We start from the raw sequence: 15,936 nt of genomic DNA on the forward strand, positions 1-15,936 counted from the left end.
TGAAAGACCTTGATGTGAGACAGGAATCCATCAAAATCATAGAGGAGAACATAGGCTGTAACCTCTTTGACATCGGCCACAGCAACTTTTTTCATGACATATCTCCAAAGGCAAGAGAAACAAAAGAAAAAATGAACTTGTGGGACTTCATCAAGATAAAAAGCTTCTGCACAGCCAAGGAAACAGTCAAAAAAACTAAGAGGCAGCCCGCGGAATGGGAGAAGATATTTGCAAATGACACTACAGATCAAAGGGTGGTATCTGAGATCTATAAAGAACTTCTCAAACTCAATACACGAGAAACAAGTAATCAAATCAAAAAAATGGGCAGAAGATATGAACAGACACTTTTCCAATGAAGACATAAAAATGGCTAACAGACACATGAAAATATGTTCAAAATCATTAGCCATCAGGGAAATTCAAGTCAAAACACATTGAGATACCACCTCACGCCAGTTAGAATGGCAAAAATTGACAAGGTGAGAAACAATAATGTTGGAGAAGATGTGGCAAAAGGGGATCCCTCTTACACTGTTGGTGGGAATGCAAGTTGGTACAGCCACTGTGGAAAACAGTGTGGAGGTCCCTTAAAAAGTTAAAAATTGAGCTACCCTATGATCCGGCAATTGCACTACTGGGAATTTACCCCAAAGATACAGACGTAGTGAAGAGAAGGGCCATATGCACCCCAATGTTCATAGCAACATTGTCCACAATAGCTAAATTGTGGAACAAACTGAGATGCCCTTCAAAAGATGACTGGATTAAGAAGATGTGGTCCATATATACAATGGAATATTACCCAGCCATCAGAAAGAACGATTACCCAATATTTGCAGTAACGTGGACGGGACTGGAGGAGATTATGCTAAGTGAAATAAGCAGAGAAAGACAATTATTATATGGTTTCACTCATTTATGGAACATAAGAAATAGCAGGAAGATCGGTAGGAGAAAGAAGGGAAGAATGAAGGGGGGGTAAACAGAAGGGGGAATGAACCATGAAAGACTATGGACTCTGGGAAACAAACTGAGGGCTTCAGAGGGGAGAGGCGTGGGGGACTGGGATAGGCTAGTGATGGGTATTAAGGAGGGCACGTATTGCATGTTGCACTGGGTGTTATACACGAATAATGAATCATGGAACATTACATCAAAAACTAAGGATATACTGTATGGTGACTAACATAATATAATAAAAATTATAATAAAAAATAAAAGAAATTTAAAAAAAGAAATTTAACTAAAAAAAAAACAATGTGACATTCTCTACTTCACAAAGGCTTTTGCTAAGTGATCATCAAAAGAATAATTCTGGTAAAATTTCACAGGGCTTCATCGGAAGATTATAAATCCTTTGATTTTTTTTTTCAAAGCACACTCTTTTGATATATCTACTAAAGTCGACTTTAACTGCATCAGATTCCTATTTGAAAAACATTTTGCCTATAATTAAAGCAAACCAAGATCACTTTCATTGACTTTATGAAATCCTGCATCTTTGGCAACATTTGCAACTTCCCTTTACATTATATATTCACTGGAGTCAGAAAATGACTCACCAATACTTAAAAAGTGGACCTAATGTTAAACAAAAAGAAAGTTTGAGTAAGGATTTATTTTATAAGTGATTGGTCATTCATGAATCTTTCTATGTAATGCATACCTCAGGTTCATGACACAATCTCATAAACTCAATACTTGGATAATAATCAAAGAAAAGCATTCCCTGAAAAGAGCACCTGGAAGCAATCCGTGGGGGAATGATTAGGTAAATCATGTTACATCTATACTATGAATTCCATGATTAAATTAAAGTCAGTCCGTCTTTTTTGACAGAAAAGATCATCAAGACATATTATATGAATGAAAGTTGCAGAATAATAAAGATATTATCCAATTAATTGCATTTTGCTCTTAGTATGTTGGATGTTTGGAAGGAATGTTTGGGAAGAAGAATAGGACCGGGGTGGTGGGTAACAAGAGGACCTTTCATTTATTATTCCATGCATGTCCATACACTTCTGTAGTGTTTTAATTCTCACAAAAAAAGCATGTATTTATGTATCACTTATATAATTAAAATTTATAAATATAAATTACTAAAACAAAAGTTAAGGGATAGCAAGTTAAAACAATAAAGAGAAAATGATTATAAATAAACCAAATGTTAAAAATGTAAATAAGCTAAAATAAAGTATTAAAATGTTAATAAAGGACAATTATAAAACCAGAGTATAAGATGTACAAGCTAAAAGGGGGCGCCTGAGTGGCTCAGTCGTTAAGCATCTGCATTTGGCTCAGGGCATGATCCCAGGGTCCTGGGATGGAGCCCCGCATTGGGCTCCCTGCTCCACTGGGAAGTCTGCTTCTCCCTCTCCCACTCCCCCTGCTTGTGTTCCCTCTCTCGCTGGCTGTCTCTCTCTGTCAAATAAATAAATAAAATCTTTAAAAAAAAAAAAGATGTACAAGCTAAGAAAAATAAAACAATGAAAATGTAATAGATTTAAAAGGTAGAAGACATTAAAAATGATGAGAGAAATGATTAAGAGGATAAAACAAAGCAAATTAAAAGTTTAAAAAACACATAAGCAAATTTAGAAATGAGGGAATATTTTTTAAAAACAAGCATACAAAGGCCATAGTCCAAAATCAGAGGTTTAGCATCTTATCCAGAAACAATAAAAAAAATCTCTTGGATTTTAGATGTCCTGAACATATGCTGTTGCGGTCCTGCAAGATGGCCCCAGCAGGAATGTCTCAAAGACAAAGAGCAGAACAGAACCCCAACTCTGCACGGGGATGTGGCCCCCCAGCCCCAGCCCAACTTCTCTCACATTTGCAGATATTTGAAAATTTTTGTATTATTTTTTAAATTTATTTAAATTCAATTAACCAACATATAGTACATTATTAATATTCATAAGTTCTTGACATAAAAATCTTTTATGTGTATGTCACTGATAATAGAGCTTCAACATAGAAGAAGTAGTAAAAGGAAATATCTGACAGAACTGAAAGAAACAAACTAACAATTATTTTTTGTATCAATTTTTTATTTACATTCTAGTTAGTTAACATACAGTGTAATATTGGTTTCAGGAGTAGAATTTAGGGATTCATCACTCATATAACACCCAATTTTCATTACAGAAAGTGCCCTCCTTAATGCCCATCACCCATTTAGCCCATCCCCCACCCACCTTCCCTCCAGCAACCCTCAGTTTGTTCTCTATGGTTAAGAGTCTCTTATGGTTTACTTCCCTCTCTCTTTTTCTTTTCCATCCCCTATGCTCATCTCTTTTGTTTCTTCAATTCCACATAGGAGTAAAATCATTTGGTATTTGTCTTTCTCTGACTTACTTACTTCACTTAGCATAATACTCTCTAGCTCCATCTACATTACTGCAAATGGAGAGATTTCATTGTTTCTTATGGCTGAGTAATATTCCATTATATATATCTACCACACCTTTTTCCATTCATCAGTTGATTAGCCATTTGGGCCCCTTCTATAATTTGGCTATTGTTGATGATGCTGCTATAAACATTGGGGTGCACGTATCCCTTCAAATATGTATTTTTGTATCCTTTAGGTAAATATTTAGTAGTGCAGTTGCTGGATCATAGGGTAATTCTATTTTTAACTTTTTTTTTTTTTAAGATTTTATTTATTTATGTGACAGACAGCCAGCGAGCGAGAGAACACAGCAGGGGAGTGGGAGGGGAAGAAGCAGACTCCCAGCGGAGGAGCCCAATGTGGGACTCGATCCCAGAACGCCGGGATCACACCCTGAGCCGAAAGCAGACGCTTAATGACTGCGCTACCCAGGCGCCCCTATTTTTAACTTTTTGAGGAAACTCCATACTGTTTTCAACAATGGCTGCATCAGTTTGCATTCCCACCAACAGTGTAAGAAGTTTCCCCTATCTCCATGTCCTAGCCAACACCTGTCATTTCCTGTGTTGTTACTTATTCTGACAGGTGTGAAGTGGTATCTCATCATGGTTTTGATTTGCATTTCCCTGGTACTGAGTGATGTTGAGCATCTTTTCATGTGTCTGTTGGCCATCTCTATGTCTTCTTTGGAAAAGTGTCTGTTCATGTCTTCTGCCCATTTTTTAACTGGATTATTTGTTAAGGTGTTGAGGCCTTTATATATGTTGGATACTAACCCTTTATCAGATATGTCATTTGCAAATATCTTCTCCCATTTCATAGGCTGCCTTTTCATTTTATGGATTGTTTCCTTCAATGTGCAGAAGGTTTTTATTTTGATAAAGTCCCAATAGTTCATTTTTGCTTTTGTTTCCCTTGCCTCTGGCAACATGTCTAGTAAGAAGTTGCTATGGCCAGTGTCAGAAAGGTTACTGCCTCTGTTCTAAGATTTTGATGGTTTCCTGTCTCACACTTAGGTCTTTCATCCATTTTGAATTTATTTTGTGTATGGTGTAAGAAAGTGGTCCAACAAAACACCATTTGTTGAAGAGATGGTCTTTTTTCCATTGGATATTCTTTCCTGCTTTGCGAAGATTAGTTGACCATATAGTTGTGGGTTTTCTATTCTGTCCCATTGATCTATGTATCTGTTTTTGTGCCAGTACCATACTGTTTTGATCACTACAGTTTTTATAATATGTCATGAATTCCTGAATTGTGATGCCTGCAGCTTTGCTTTTCTTTTTCAAGATTGCTTTGGCTATTCAGGATCACTTTTTTTTTTTTTTTAATTTGGGGTCTTGTGTGGTTCCATACAAATTTAAGTATTATTTGTTTTAGCTCTGTGAAAAACTATATGTTAATAGGGATTGCATTGAATGTATAGATTGCTTTGGGTGGATTAAACATTTTAACAATATTTATTCTTCCAATCTGTGAACATGGAGTGTTTTTCCATTTCTTTGTGTCATCTTCAATTTCTTTCTTAAGTGTTCTCTAGTTTTTCAGAATACAGATCTTTTCCCTCTTTGGTTAGGTTTATTCCTAGGTATCTTATGGTTTTTGGTGCAATTGTAAATGAGATTGATTCCTTGATTTCTCTTTCAGCTGCTTCATTATTGGTGTATAAAAATGCAACAGATTTCTGGGGCACCTGAATGGCTCAGTTAGTTAAGCATCCGACTCTTGGTTTTAGCTCAGGTTGTGATCTCAGGGTTCTGAGATCAAGCCTGCATTGTTCTCCCCACTCAGCGCAGTCTGTTTGTCCCTCTCCCTCTGCTTCTCCCCAACTCATGCTCTCACTCTCTAATAAATAAAATCTTAAAAAGAAAAGAAAAAGAAAAAAGAAATATAACAGATTTCTGTACGTTTATTTTTTTATCCTGAGACTTTGCTGAATTCATGTAGTAGTTCTAGCAATTTTTTGGTGGAGTCTTTTGGGTTTTCTGCATAGAGTATCATGTTGTCTGCAAATAGTGAAAGTTTGATATCTTCCTTGCCAGTGTGGGTGCCTTTTATTACTTTTTGTTATCTGACTGCTCAGACTAAGACTTCCACTACTATGTTAAACAACAATAGTAAGAATGGACATCCCTGTCTTGTTCCTGACTGTAGAGGAAAAGCTCTATCTGTTTTTCCCCATTGAGGATGATATTAGCTGTGGGTTTTTTGTATATGGCCTTTATGATATTGAGGTATGTTCCCTCTATCCCTACTTTGTTGAAGGTTTTTATCAAGAATAGAAGCTGTACTTTGTCAAATGCTTTTTCTGCATCTATTGAGAGGATCATATGGTTCTTATTCTTTTTTTTATTAATGTGGTATATCACATTGATTGATTTGTGAATACTGAACTACCCTTGCAACCCAGGAATAAATCCCACTTGGTCATGGTGAATAATTCTTTTAAACCTGTTCATTAAAAAAAAAAAAAAGGATGATTATAAATTTTTGAAGGGCTCCTGCTGCTGGCCCCATTCCCTGATCCTAGGCTTGACCCAATTTCTACCTTAAATAATGTCTTTTATTTCTGTTATTTCAGATCTTTGACTTTTCTCTCACTGAAGAAGAAATGAAGGACATTGAGGCCTTGAATAAAAATGTCCGCTTTGTGGAGATGCTCATGTGAGTATGGGGGGACCATTCATCAAGTACCGCCCAGTGGTACCGGATTATCCTAGGTGCAGAGAAATCACAAGGGTAAAGGCCAGTGGGCAGCATGTTCTGAATATTAAACAGGTCTGGGTAAATTACATTTACTCTAGAAACTTCCTACAAGCTACAATTGTATTAAAAATATTTCTGGCATTTAGGAAATCCCATGACTTAGGTTGGGGAATGGCAGGCTAAATACCTTGATGAGAATTAAGTCATAGTGTATGTGTGTTAATACGACAGCAACACAAATATTCGAACCTATTTACTTTGCCTAAAAGGCAAAATGATGCACAATTTAGAGCAAAGTTATCAACAAAAAAGAAAGAGACCTGGGAACGTAGTAGAGAGAGTACCACATTAGAAGCTAAGAACCTAGGGTTTTAGGCAAATGCTTGCCGGTAAGATGTGGAACTTCTAACCACCTATCAGCTGACTTCCCACAAGGAAAATTCCTTATACTCCTTCAAAATGTTGCTAATTTCAGCTAATCAACTGAAGTAGCCCTTTATTCACTAAATAGTATAGGGCCTTTAAAATAACAAAAGACTACAGTTCATACGTATATGGTATATATATATATATATATGTATATATATATATATATATATATATACATACATATATATATATATATATATACACACACACACACACACACACACTTTTTTTATTCATTACTATTTCTTGAAATCACCTGGATACTAATCTGTTTGTAATCTCCTCTCTGGGTGAGCATTTGGAAAACACTCATTAGGGTAGTTCATATAGTTTGAACACTTATCTTATTGGTCCCACTATTTCTCATGAGTCAGAAAGCACACTGACTATGCTAATATCAAATTTCTGAATCAACTTTTGAATTAGTACAACAGCCTCCTAATGTGAATTTTCCAGGACAAAACATTATTTGACATTAAAAGGTGCCACCTAGCCTTGGGAACAAAAAGGTAAACACAAACACAGACCTAACCAACACTTACTGGTTAATTAATAGCTCTTGAAGATGAACTATTCCTATTGAATAAATATCATTAAATTAAGAAGAGATAGTAAGAGACAGTCAATCCACCAATGTACTGATTTTTTTTTTTTACAGTTCGTTGGTGACATTATTTAGTTTGACATTTGACATGTTTACTACCTAATTCTCACAACACTGGGAAAATAACTCATAGGAAATAACTAGAAAAATCAGCAGGGAGAAATAAACAGTAGGCCTTATTTATATTAAAAAAATGTACCATTTAGGGAGGCTAGGCCATGATTCTTCTCTGTTTTTCATCCAGTTGATCTTTGATATTGAAGAGGCTTTATTTATTTTATATTTTAATTTAAAACTCCTAGCAATTGCAGAGAACTGAATCTTAGACATGGTCCATGGCAGGCACAACACACACCAGTCCTTTTTTGACTGTTCCATCACTGTTGTGTGAGGGAGAGGTTCATTATTATCATCATTATTACTGTGGAAACTTACTTCACTAATCACCGTTCTAAATCTCAAACTTTCAATGCTTGGGAGGTCCAGTAAGAAGGGCAGGTAAAAACTCTGAGAAGAGAGTGATACTGATGGAGAATAGAAAATTGAAGAGACGTGCTTATGTGGATCATTGACATGGAAGGCAGCCTGTGCCAAAACAGCAGAGGGAAGGAAGGAATTGAGAAGGGGCATGAAAAACCACAGGCAGGCATTGCTCACCTCCTGTGCTTTTGTTCTGAGCAAAATGTTGATGGGGAGGCAGGCGGCCAGCCTTCACACACACAGGTACACATGAACTTACCCAAGGGTGCTGTCCAGGGCTTCAGTAAAAGATGCTGGCTTGAGGGAAAGCAGAGGAGATTGGGTGAGAAACAAAGAGAGAATGAGTAAGGGAGAGAGGGAGGGGTCAGTGATTGTTAAAGGAGGCTAGTCACATACGCAGTTGTGCAACATTTGCAGTGAACTTCTTCCCTTTGGGGAATTGTTTTGACAGGTGGAGTGATCATCCTGAATACCCATTTCATGATGAATACTGACTTCAGAATGCTCCCGAACTGATTTTTCCCTCCCATGCATGCCAGAACCTTCGGCTGGGTGGTTCCCCCAGAGGAAGAAATTTGAAAAAGTTTTACTATCTTTAGATAAAGTGGTGATGTTATCATGCTCAAGTTTTGTGCAATGTAAATGACTTTGGCTTAAGTATATGAAGAAAAAATATGTTTAAATCTGTTGAAATAATTGTTTAGAAACTATAAGCTAATATTTTATTGGATCAAGGTCTTCTGGGCTCCGGACAGAAAAACATCAGGCTTTAGAAAAGACTATGAGGCAATATATGAAGATACATAACTCACGAATGTGAGCACTGCCACTGGTAGTCTGAGTTCCTTACTATAGCAGTTAACAGGGCAACAAAGAGGGTGGTGAGTGAGTGCACGCCCGTGCTGGCAGTGACTTTGATGATTTGGACCATTGACTGTAACACAGACGCAGCCAAGATAAGATCCACACGTGCATTATTAACAAGGAAGTGATTTGCTGCACCTTGTGTAAAGAGAAAAGTCTAAGCATAGAAAAGTCTTAAAATGGAGCTAATTAAACACCACAGTGGTCGGCAAAGACATAATGATTTGGTTGTTGTTTGTTTCCATCCAGTGTGGGTTCATTTAGCTTTTACCTAGTTTGAGGGATGACTAATTGCTGGTTCTCTTTTGCATGCTTTCAAGGACCTGAGGATGAACATAACTGGTGATCCATTCTTACAATGCCTATCACTCTTGCCCTACTCATCATATATCCACCATTATGTGAAGTAGCTTCAGACAATCAACAGACACAAAAAAAACCCTGAATCATATAATAATCCAAAGATGACTATTTTTTTAAGTAGGCTCCATGCCGGGAAACCAGAACTCATGGCCCTGAGATCAAGATCTGAGCTGAAATCAAGAGTCAGGTGTTTAACTGACTGAGCCACCCAGGTGCCCCCAAAGATGACTATTTTAAAAGAAGGTATTTAAAAAGGAGGCTGTAGGGGTCCCTGGCTGGCTCACTTGGTGGAGCACGTGACTCTTAATCTCGGGGTTGTGATTTCAAACCCGATGCTGGGTGTAACTGGTAATTTTACTGTATGTAAATTTTTAATTTTTGAGTAAGAAGATTATTAGAATTCTGCAATAGAGATATACCAATGGTCAGTTCAACAACAGCAATGTATTTTTTTTATTTCATATTAAGTCACTCTCATAGGGCAAGAGAGTTCTTCAAAAACTATGTCTTTCCAAGACCAATTGTTTGCAGATAATCTTCGGTGACCTGAAAACATACATTTCTGAGAAATCAGTACTTTAAGAAAATTTGATCTCTACTCACTGTATTCACTGATTCTAATGTAATGCTGTTCTCTGGAAAATATTTTATTTACAAGAAATAATAAAATGTGATGATTTATTGAACCACATGAATCTCCATTTTGTTGCTAAAGATAGAGAGAGGGAAAGAATCACCTGAATTCAATTCAATAAAAGATTTTTGATTAAGTTCTTACTGTACATTTAGCACTGGGAAAGGGGAAGAAAAAGGGGCATCATAGTACAGTAACAGAAAATTAAGCCCTGTTCCCTGTTATCATACTTTTTCAAAATATTTCAGGGGGCTGGTGTGGAGGAGGGACCATACCTTTCAAACCATTTTTAAAAGACAGGCATTGGGAAAGAGTCCTACCATTTCTGAGGGTGAAAAATATTTCTAAAAATTAGAGGAGGAGAACCCTATCTTAGTTATACAGAGATGAGAGGGAAGAATTGAAGACAGAAAACAGGAAGTCCAGGAAAGATTGACAGTCTGATATGAGCTTCTATGTGTCACCTCTCCCTCTGCTCTCACCCCTCACAAGCATCCCATCTATTTTGGGATGAATTACGTCCCCTTTCCCCCAAATTCAAACCTTAAAGTCCTAGCCCTGAGCACCTCAGAATGTGACCTTATTTGGAAATAGGGTCATTGCAGGTCATTGCATATGTAATTCATTAAGATGAGGTCGTAATGGAGTAGGTGCCTTATAAAAAGGGGAAATTTGGACACAAACAACATACAGGGAGAACACCATGTACAGATCAAGACAGAGATCAGAGTGATGCTTTAAATTATTTGTTCCTTATATAAAACAATAACAAACATAAAGGAACTCATGCATAATAATACAATAATGGTAGGAGACTTTAACACCCCACCCTAGATGATCAATGGACAGATCATCTAAGCAGACAATCAACAAGGAAACCATGGCTTTGAATGACACACTGGACCAAATAGGCTTAGCAGATAAATTTAGAACACACCTAAAGCAGCAAAATACACAATCTTTTCAAGTGCACATGGGACATTCTCCAGAATAGGTCATGTACTAGGTCACAAATCAGGTCTTAACAAGTACAAAAAGATTAAGATCATACCATGCATCTTTCCTGACCACAACACTATGAAACTTGAAGTCAACCACAAGAAAAAATTTGGAAAGACCACAAATACATGGAGGTTAAAGAACATCCTATTAAAGAATGAATGAGTCAATTAGGAAATTAAAGAAGAAATTAAAAAAAAATACATGGAAACAAATTAAAACAGGAACATGATCGTCCAAAACCTTTGGGAAGCAGCAAAAGCAGTCCTAAGAGGGAAGTATATGGCAATACAGGCCTACCTCAAGATGCAAGAAAAAATATCACATAAACAACCTAACTTTACACCTTAAGGAGCTAGAAAAACAACAGCAAACTAAGCCTAAAGCCAGCAGAAGGGAAATAATAAAGATTCAAGCAGAAAAAAATGAGATAGAGGGGCTCCTGGGTGGCTCAGTCGTTAAGCGTCTGCCTTCGGCTCAGGGCATGATCCCAGTGTCCTGGGATCGAGCCCCATGGTGGGCTCCCTGCTCTGCTGGGAGCCTGCTTCTTCCTATCCCACTCCCCCTGCTTGTGTTCCCTCTCTCGCTGGCTGTCTCTCTCTCTGTCAAATAAATAAATAAATTCTTTTAAAAAAGAAAAGAAAAAAGTGAGATAGAAACAAACAAACAACCAGTAGAACAAACCAATGAAACCAAGAGCTGGTTCTTTGAAAAAATGAGTAAAATTTATAAACTCCTAGCCAGACTAATCAGTAAGAAAAGAGAAAGTACCCAAATAAATAAAATCACAAATGAGAGTGGAGAAATAATAACCAATACCACAGAGGCACAAATAATTATAAGAAAATATTATGAAAACTGGGGCACCTGGGTGGCTCAGTCAGTTAAGTGTCTGCCTTCGGCTCATGTCATGATCCCAGGGTCCTGGGATCAAGCCCAACCCATGTCAGGCTCTCTGCTCAGTGGGGAGCCTGCTTCTCCCTCTCCCTCTCCCTCTGCCTGCCTCTCCGCCTGCTTGTGCTCTCCCTCTCTCTAATAAATAAAATCTTAAAAAAAAAAGAAAAGAAAAGAAAAGAAAACGTTACGAAAACTACCTGCCAACAAATTAGACAACCTGGAAGAAATGGATAAATTCCTAGAAACATAGAAACTACCAAAACTGAAACAGGAAGAAATAGAAAACTTGAACAGACTGATAACCAGCAAAGAAATTGAATGATCAAAAATCTCCCAACAAACCAAAAGTCCAGTACCAGATGGCTTCAGAGGGGAATTCTACCAAACATTTAAAGAAGAGTTAATACTATCCTTCTCAAACCATTCCAAAAAATAAAAATGGAAGGAAAACTTCCAAATTCATTCTATGAGGCCAGCATTAACCTGATTCCAAAACCAGACAAAGACTCCACTAAAAAAGAGAAGAACCACAGGCCAATATCCCTGATGAACATGGATGCAAAAATTCTCAATAAAATACTAGCAAATCAAATCCAAAAGTACATTAAAAGAATCAATCACCATGATTGAGTGGGATTTATTCCTGGGCTGCAAGTGTAGTTGAATATTTGCAAATCAATCAACATATACACCACATTAATAAAAGGAAGGATAAGAACCATATGATCCTCTTAAAAGATGCAGAAAAAAAGCATTTGATAAAGTACAGTACCCATTCTGGATAAAAACTCTCAACAAAGTAGGGTGAGAGGGAACATACCTCAATATCATAAAGGCCATATTTATTGCAGCATTATCAACAAAAGCCAACACCCCCCCCCCTAAAAAAAAGCAATAACCAAATTATGGAGAGCCCAAACGTTCATCAACTGATGAATGGTAAAAGAAGATGTGGTATACTATATACAATGGACTATCATTCAGCCATGACAAAGAATGAAATCTTGCCATTTGCAAAAAAAAAAAAAAAAAAAAAAAATGGATGGAACTGCAGAGTATAATGCTAAGCAAAATAAGTCAGTCAGAGAAAGACTAATACCATGTGATTTCACTCATGTGGAATTTAAGAAACCAAACAAATGAGCAAAGGGAAAAAGAGAGAGACAAACCAAGAAACAGACTCTTAATTATAGAGAACAACCTGATGGTTACCAGAGGTGAGTGGGGGGATGTGTGAAATAGGTGATGGGGATGAAGGAGGGCACTTTGATGAGCACCAGGTGTTGTAATTGAATCACTATATTGTACACCTGAAACTAAGATAACACTATGTTAACTAACTAGGATTTAAATAAAACTTTAAAAAAAATAATAAAAAATAAAAATAAAAAAAATTATTTGTTCTTCAAGTGTTGGTGGAATTTACCTGAGAATTTCAGCTCTGTCAATAGGGAGATTGTACATTTTCTATTTCTTCTAGGATCAGTTTTGCAAATTCATCTTCTCAAAATTTATCAGTGTCATATAATTTAGCAAGTGTAAATATACTTGTTCATTTAAGCAACAAAGGATTTTGTGTGCCACTCTGCTGGGCTCTATCCTAGGCAATTGGGATACATCAGTAAACAAAAGTCCCTGAACTCTCCGCTCTTACACTCTGGGACTCTTCCGGTCACTTTAATTTTCCAAAACCTGTGCTTACTTTCCCCTTTCCATTCTTACTTTGTATGTCTATTTTTTTTTAATTTTTCCTATTACCTAATTAGTGGTAGTCAAGTTATTTCTGCTTTCTTCTGGATTTCACTTAGAACAAATCTCCCAAAGGAAAAGAAAATTCATTAATTAGTTCTGCTGTTTTTCAGTTTCCTAATTCATTAATCTCTTCTTTTCTTTTACTGATCTTTTGCCTATTTTTCTTACCTTGTCTATAGACTTCCAACTTCTTAAGTTGAATACCTATTTCATTGATTTTTCGTTGTTTTTTTTTTTTTTAGTTTATCTTGGTTAGTAATATAAACAATAAATATAATGAATTTTACTCTGAACTGCCTTAGTTAAAATTTGATAAATCAATTTTGCTATTTTTCTAGACATTCTGAATTTTGGTTTTGCTTTCTTCTTGATTTATCCTTGTTTATAAGAGTTCCTGTCTTACTTTAATTTGTAGTGTTAGAGCTTTTCTTCCCCTAGCTTTTATATTCCAATCATGCTGAGCTCAGATATCATCAATCATTTAAGTATTTCATGGGACTGTGACAAGATACATTCTATTTTAAAGTACTGAATTGGATATAATGGACATACAATTCTGTGTTACACATTTTTATCATCTAGTATTAGAAAAGCTATTCTGAGTAGTGGTTCTTTCTTTTAACAGAGAGGTTCATAACTGGAGGCAGTTTCATCCCATCCTCCCCCTAGGGAACATCTGGAGACATTTATGGTTGTCACAACTAGTAGGAGGCAAATGGAGGTGATAACTATTTAGTAGGTGGAGGCTAAGGATGCTGCAAAACATCCTATAATGAGTAGGAGAGCCCCCACAACAAAGAATTACCTGAGCTGAAACATCAGTAGTGCCAAGGTTGAGAAACCCTGCTAACACAAGTCTTTCTCACTATATGTTACGACGTGTTTATTCCTAAAGCCATAATTTCAGTTCATTGTACATAAATTAAAACTAATCCATTTGGGCTCATTTTTTACAGCACTTAAAGTAAACCACCCATCCTTTACAGTTCATTCATATTTTTGTTTTGCATTTTATCTTCCCTCAGATTGTTAAACTGATAACAGGTTTCATGCTTTTAATATTTTAGTTTAAAGCACATGGGGGAAATGAGTCCCAGTGAAAATGAGTTAACGCAGGAAACAGAAATTTTAAATTATTTCCACAACATGGGTCAAGAGAAATTTGCTCTGATAAATAACAGACTGCTATTAAGAAATAGAAGCAATCTGAAAGATTAGGTTAAGCCAGTAATCTAATTTCCTTCCTGCCCCAAATTTCTTGAAATTACTAAGCAGAGAGCCAGTTAGATAGACCAAATCCACAGCATCTCTAGAATAAAGACAGGGTACCATCAGTGAATGAAAAATCCTGAAGGATAGAAAGCAAAAGTAATTGTATTGACAAAGAAATAAGAACAGAAAACTGTAGCCCAAAATACTAGCACAAAGCAACTGCTGCAAAAAATAACAGCAATTTCAGATACGCTTCAAACTTACAGTAATAAAAAAAAAAGAAAGAAAGAAAACTGGAGGTTCCAATGACCTCACATTCCATTAGAGCCGTTCCCTCCATACACATGGTTCTGAGGGGGCAGACAATAGCTGTGTTTGTTCTTCAAGCTGAAACCCACTTCTTTCTAATCAAGGCGAATACTATTCTAGCAAAGGGCAGACAGTATCACAATCCTGAGACTGGAGAGAAAAACAGATCACAGCCTGGGGCAACTTCAAAGAACCACACAATAGACAGGATTTAAAAAAAAAGAAAGAAAAACACAAAGCCAGTTCTGGCATTAACTTCCAGGATAAAACTATGGAGTGGGGCAGGGGAGGAGAAATTGACAATAGAAGGAGGAAATAGGAGGACATATCAAGATTAAAGGGGTCCCATGGCTCTCTAAGGACCAGTGTATTATGAGTGAAGGACACCAGAATTTGTTACTCTAAAAGATGCTACTTTGACCAAGAGTTATTTTAAGGGGCGCCTGGGTGGCTCAGTCATTAAGCGTCTGCCTTCAGCTCAGGGTGTGATTGCGGAGTCCTGGGATCAAGCCCCACATCGGGCTCCCTGATCCACTGGGAGCCTGCTGCTTCCTCTCCCACTCCCCCTGCATGTGTTTCCACTCTTGCTGGCTGTCTCTCTCTCTGTCAAATAAATAAACAAAATCTTTAAAAAAAGAGAGAGAGAGTTATTTTGAGTTGAAGCAACTGAGAAGAAACAGATACAAGGAAAAATCTCTGCCCTCCCATTCCCTTAAGGGAGACATCAGTTTACAAAGGTGTCCTCCCTTTCTACCAAAAAAGACCAAAGTTAATCACTGGAGACAACTTAAGACCTTTATCAGCCTGGAGAGAGCACCAGAGGAATCCATATAACACCATACTAACTAGACTTTACCTTCCATTAGTCTCCCATATATTTTTTCTTGTTATTCTGTCCTTTGTCAGTCCAATTTGTATGCCTTGGCCAGAGAATGTAAGGTGGGTAGAGGAAGAGAGTTTTCTTTCCACATATGGCTATGTCACGTATAAACTAATATTATCCTCTAGCATCTCCCTGGGAGAGACAAAGAAGCCAAATATGTGAATGTCATCATTGAAACCATAAACTACATCTCTTGCCAACTCTGTATCATATGGGCAAGGAGCCTCTGAAAGGAAATTTAAACACCAGGACCAACTATAGAAGACTAGAAACAAGAACAGCTCACAGATTATACCAGCCAACTGCAAGGAAGACAGCAAGAGGGTTTTGCCTACAATGGCCTTGGGTGATTGAGAGTCTAGGAGACAACCAAAAGAACAGAGGCTCTAAATACACAGATG

General features: G+C 37.0%; 1 protein-coding gene across 1 annotated transcript in view; it reads left to right on the top strand.

The window, feature by feature from the left end:
• The window catches only part of AKR1D1 (aldo-keto reductase family 1 member D1), a 49,518-nt gene extending 39,983 nt beyond the window's left edge, over nucleotides 1–9,535 (top strand). The window contains exons 8-9 of the mRNA XM_026511648.4: nucleotides 5,985–6,067; nucleotides 8,074–9,535. Coding sequence (XP_026367433.1) covers nucleotides 5,985–6,067; nucleotides 8,074–8,116 — 126 coding nt within the window. The 3' untranslated portion in view covers nucleotides 8,117–9,535. The remainder of the gene's footprint in view (nucleotides 1–5,984; nucleotides 6,068–8,073) is intronic.
• Nucleotides 9,536–15,936: the final 6,401 nt, after the last annotated feature.

The sequence above is a fragment of the Ursus arctos genome, unplaced genomic scaffold (genome assembly GCF_023065955.2).
Source record: "Ursus arctos isolate Adak ecotype North America unplaced genomic scaffold, UrsArc2.0 scaffold_3, whole genome shotgun sequence".
NCBI classification, from domain to species: Eukaryota; Metazoa; Chordata; class Mammalia; order Carnivora; family Ursidae; genus Ursus; species Ursus arctos.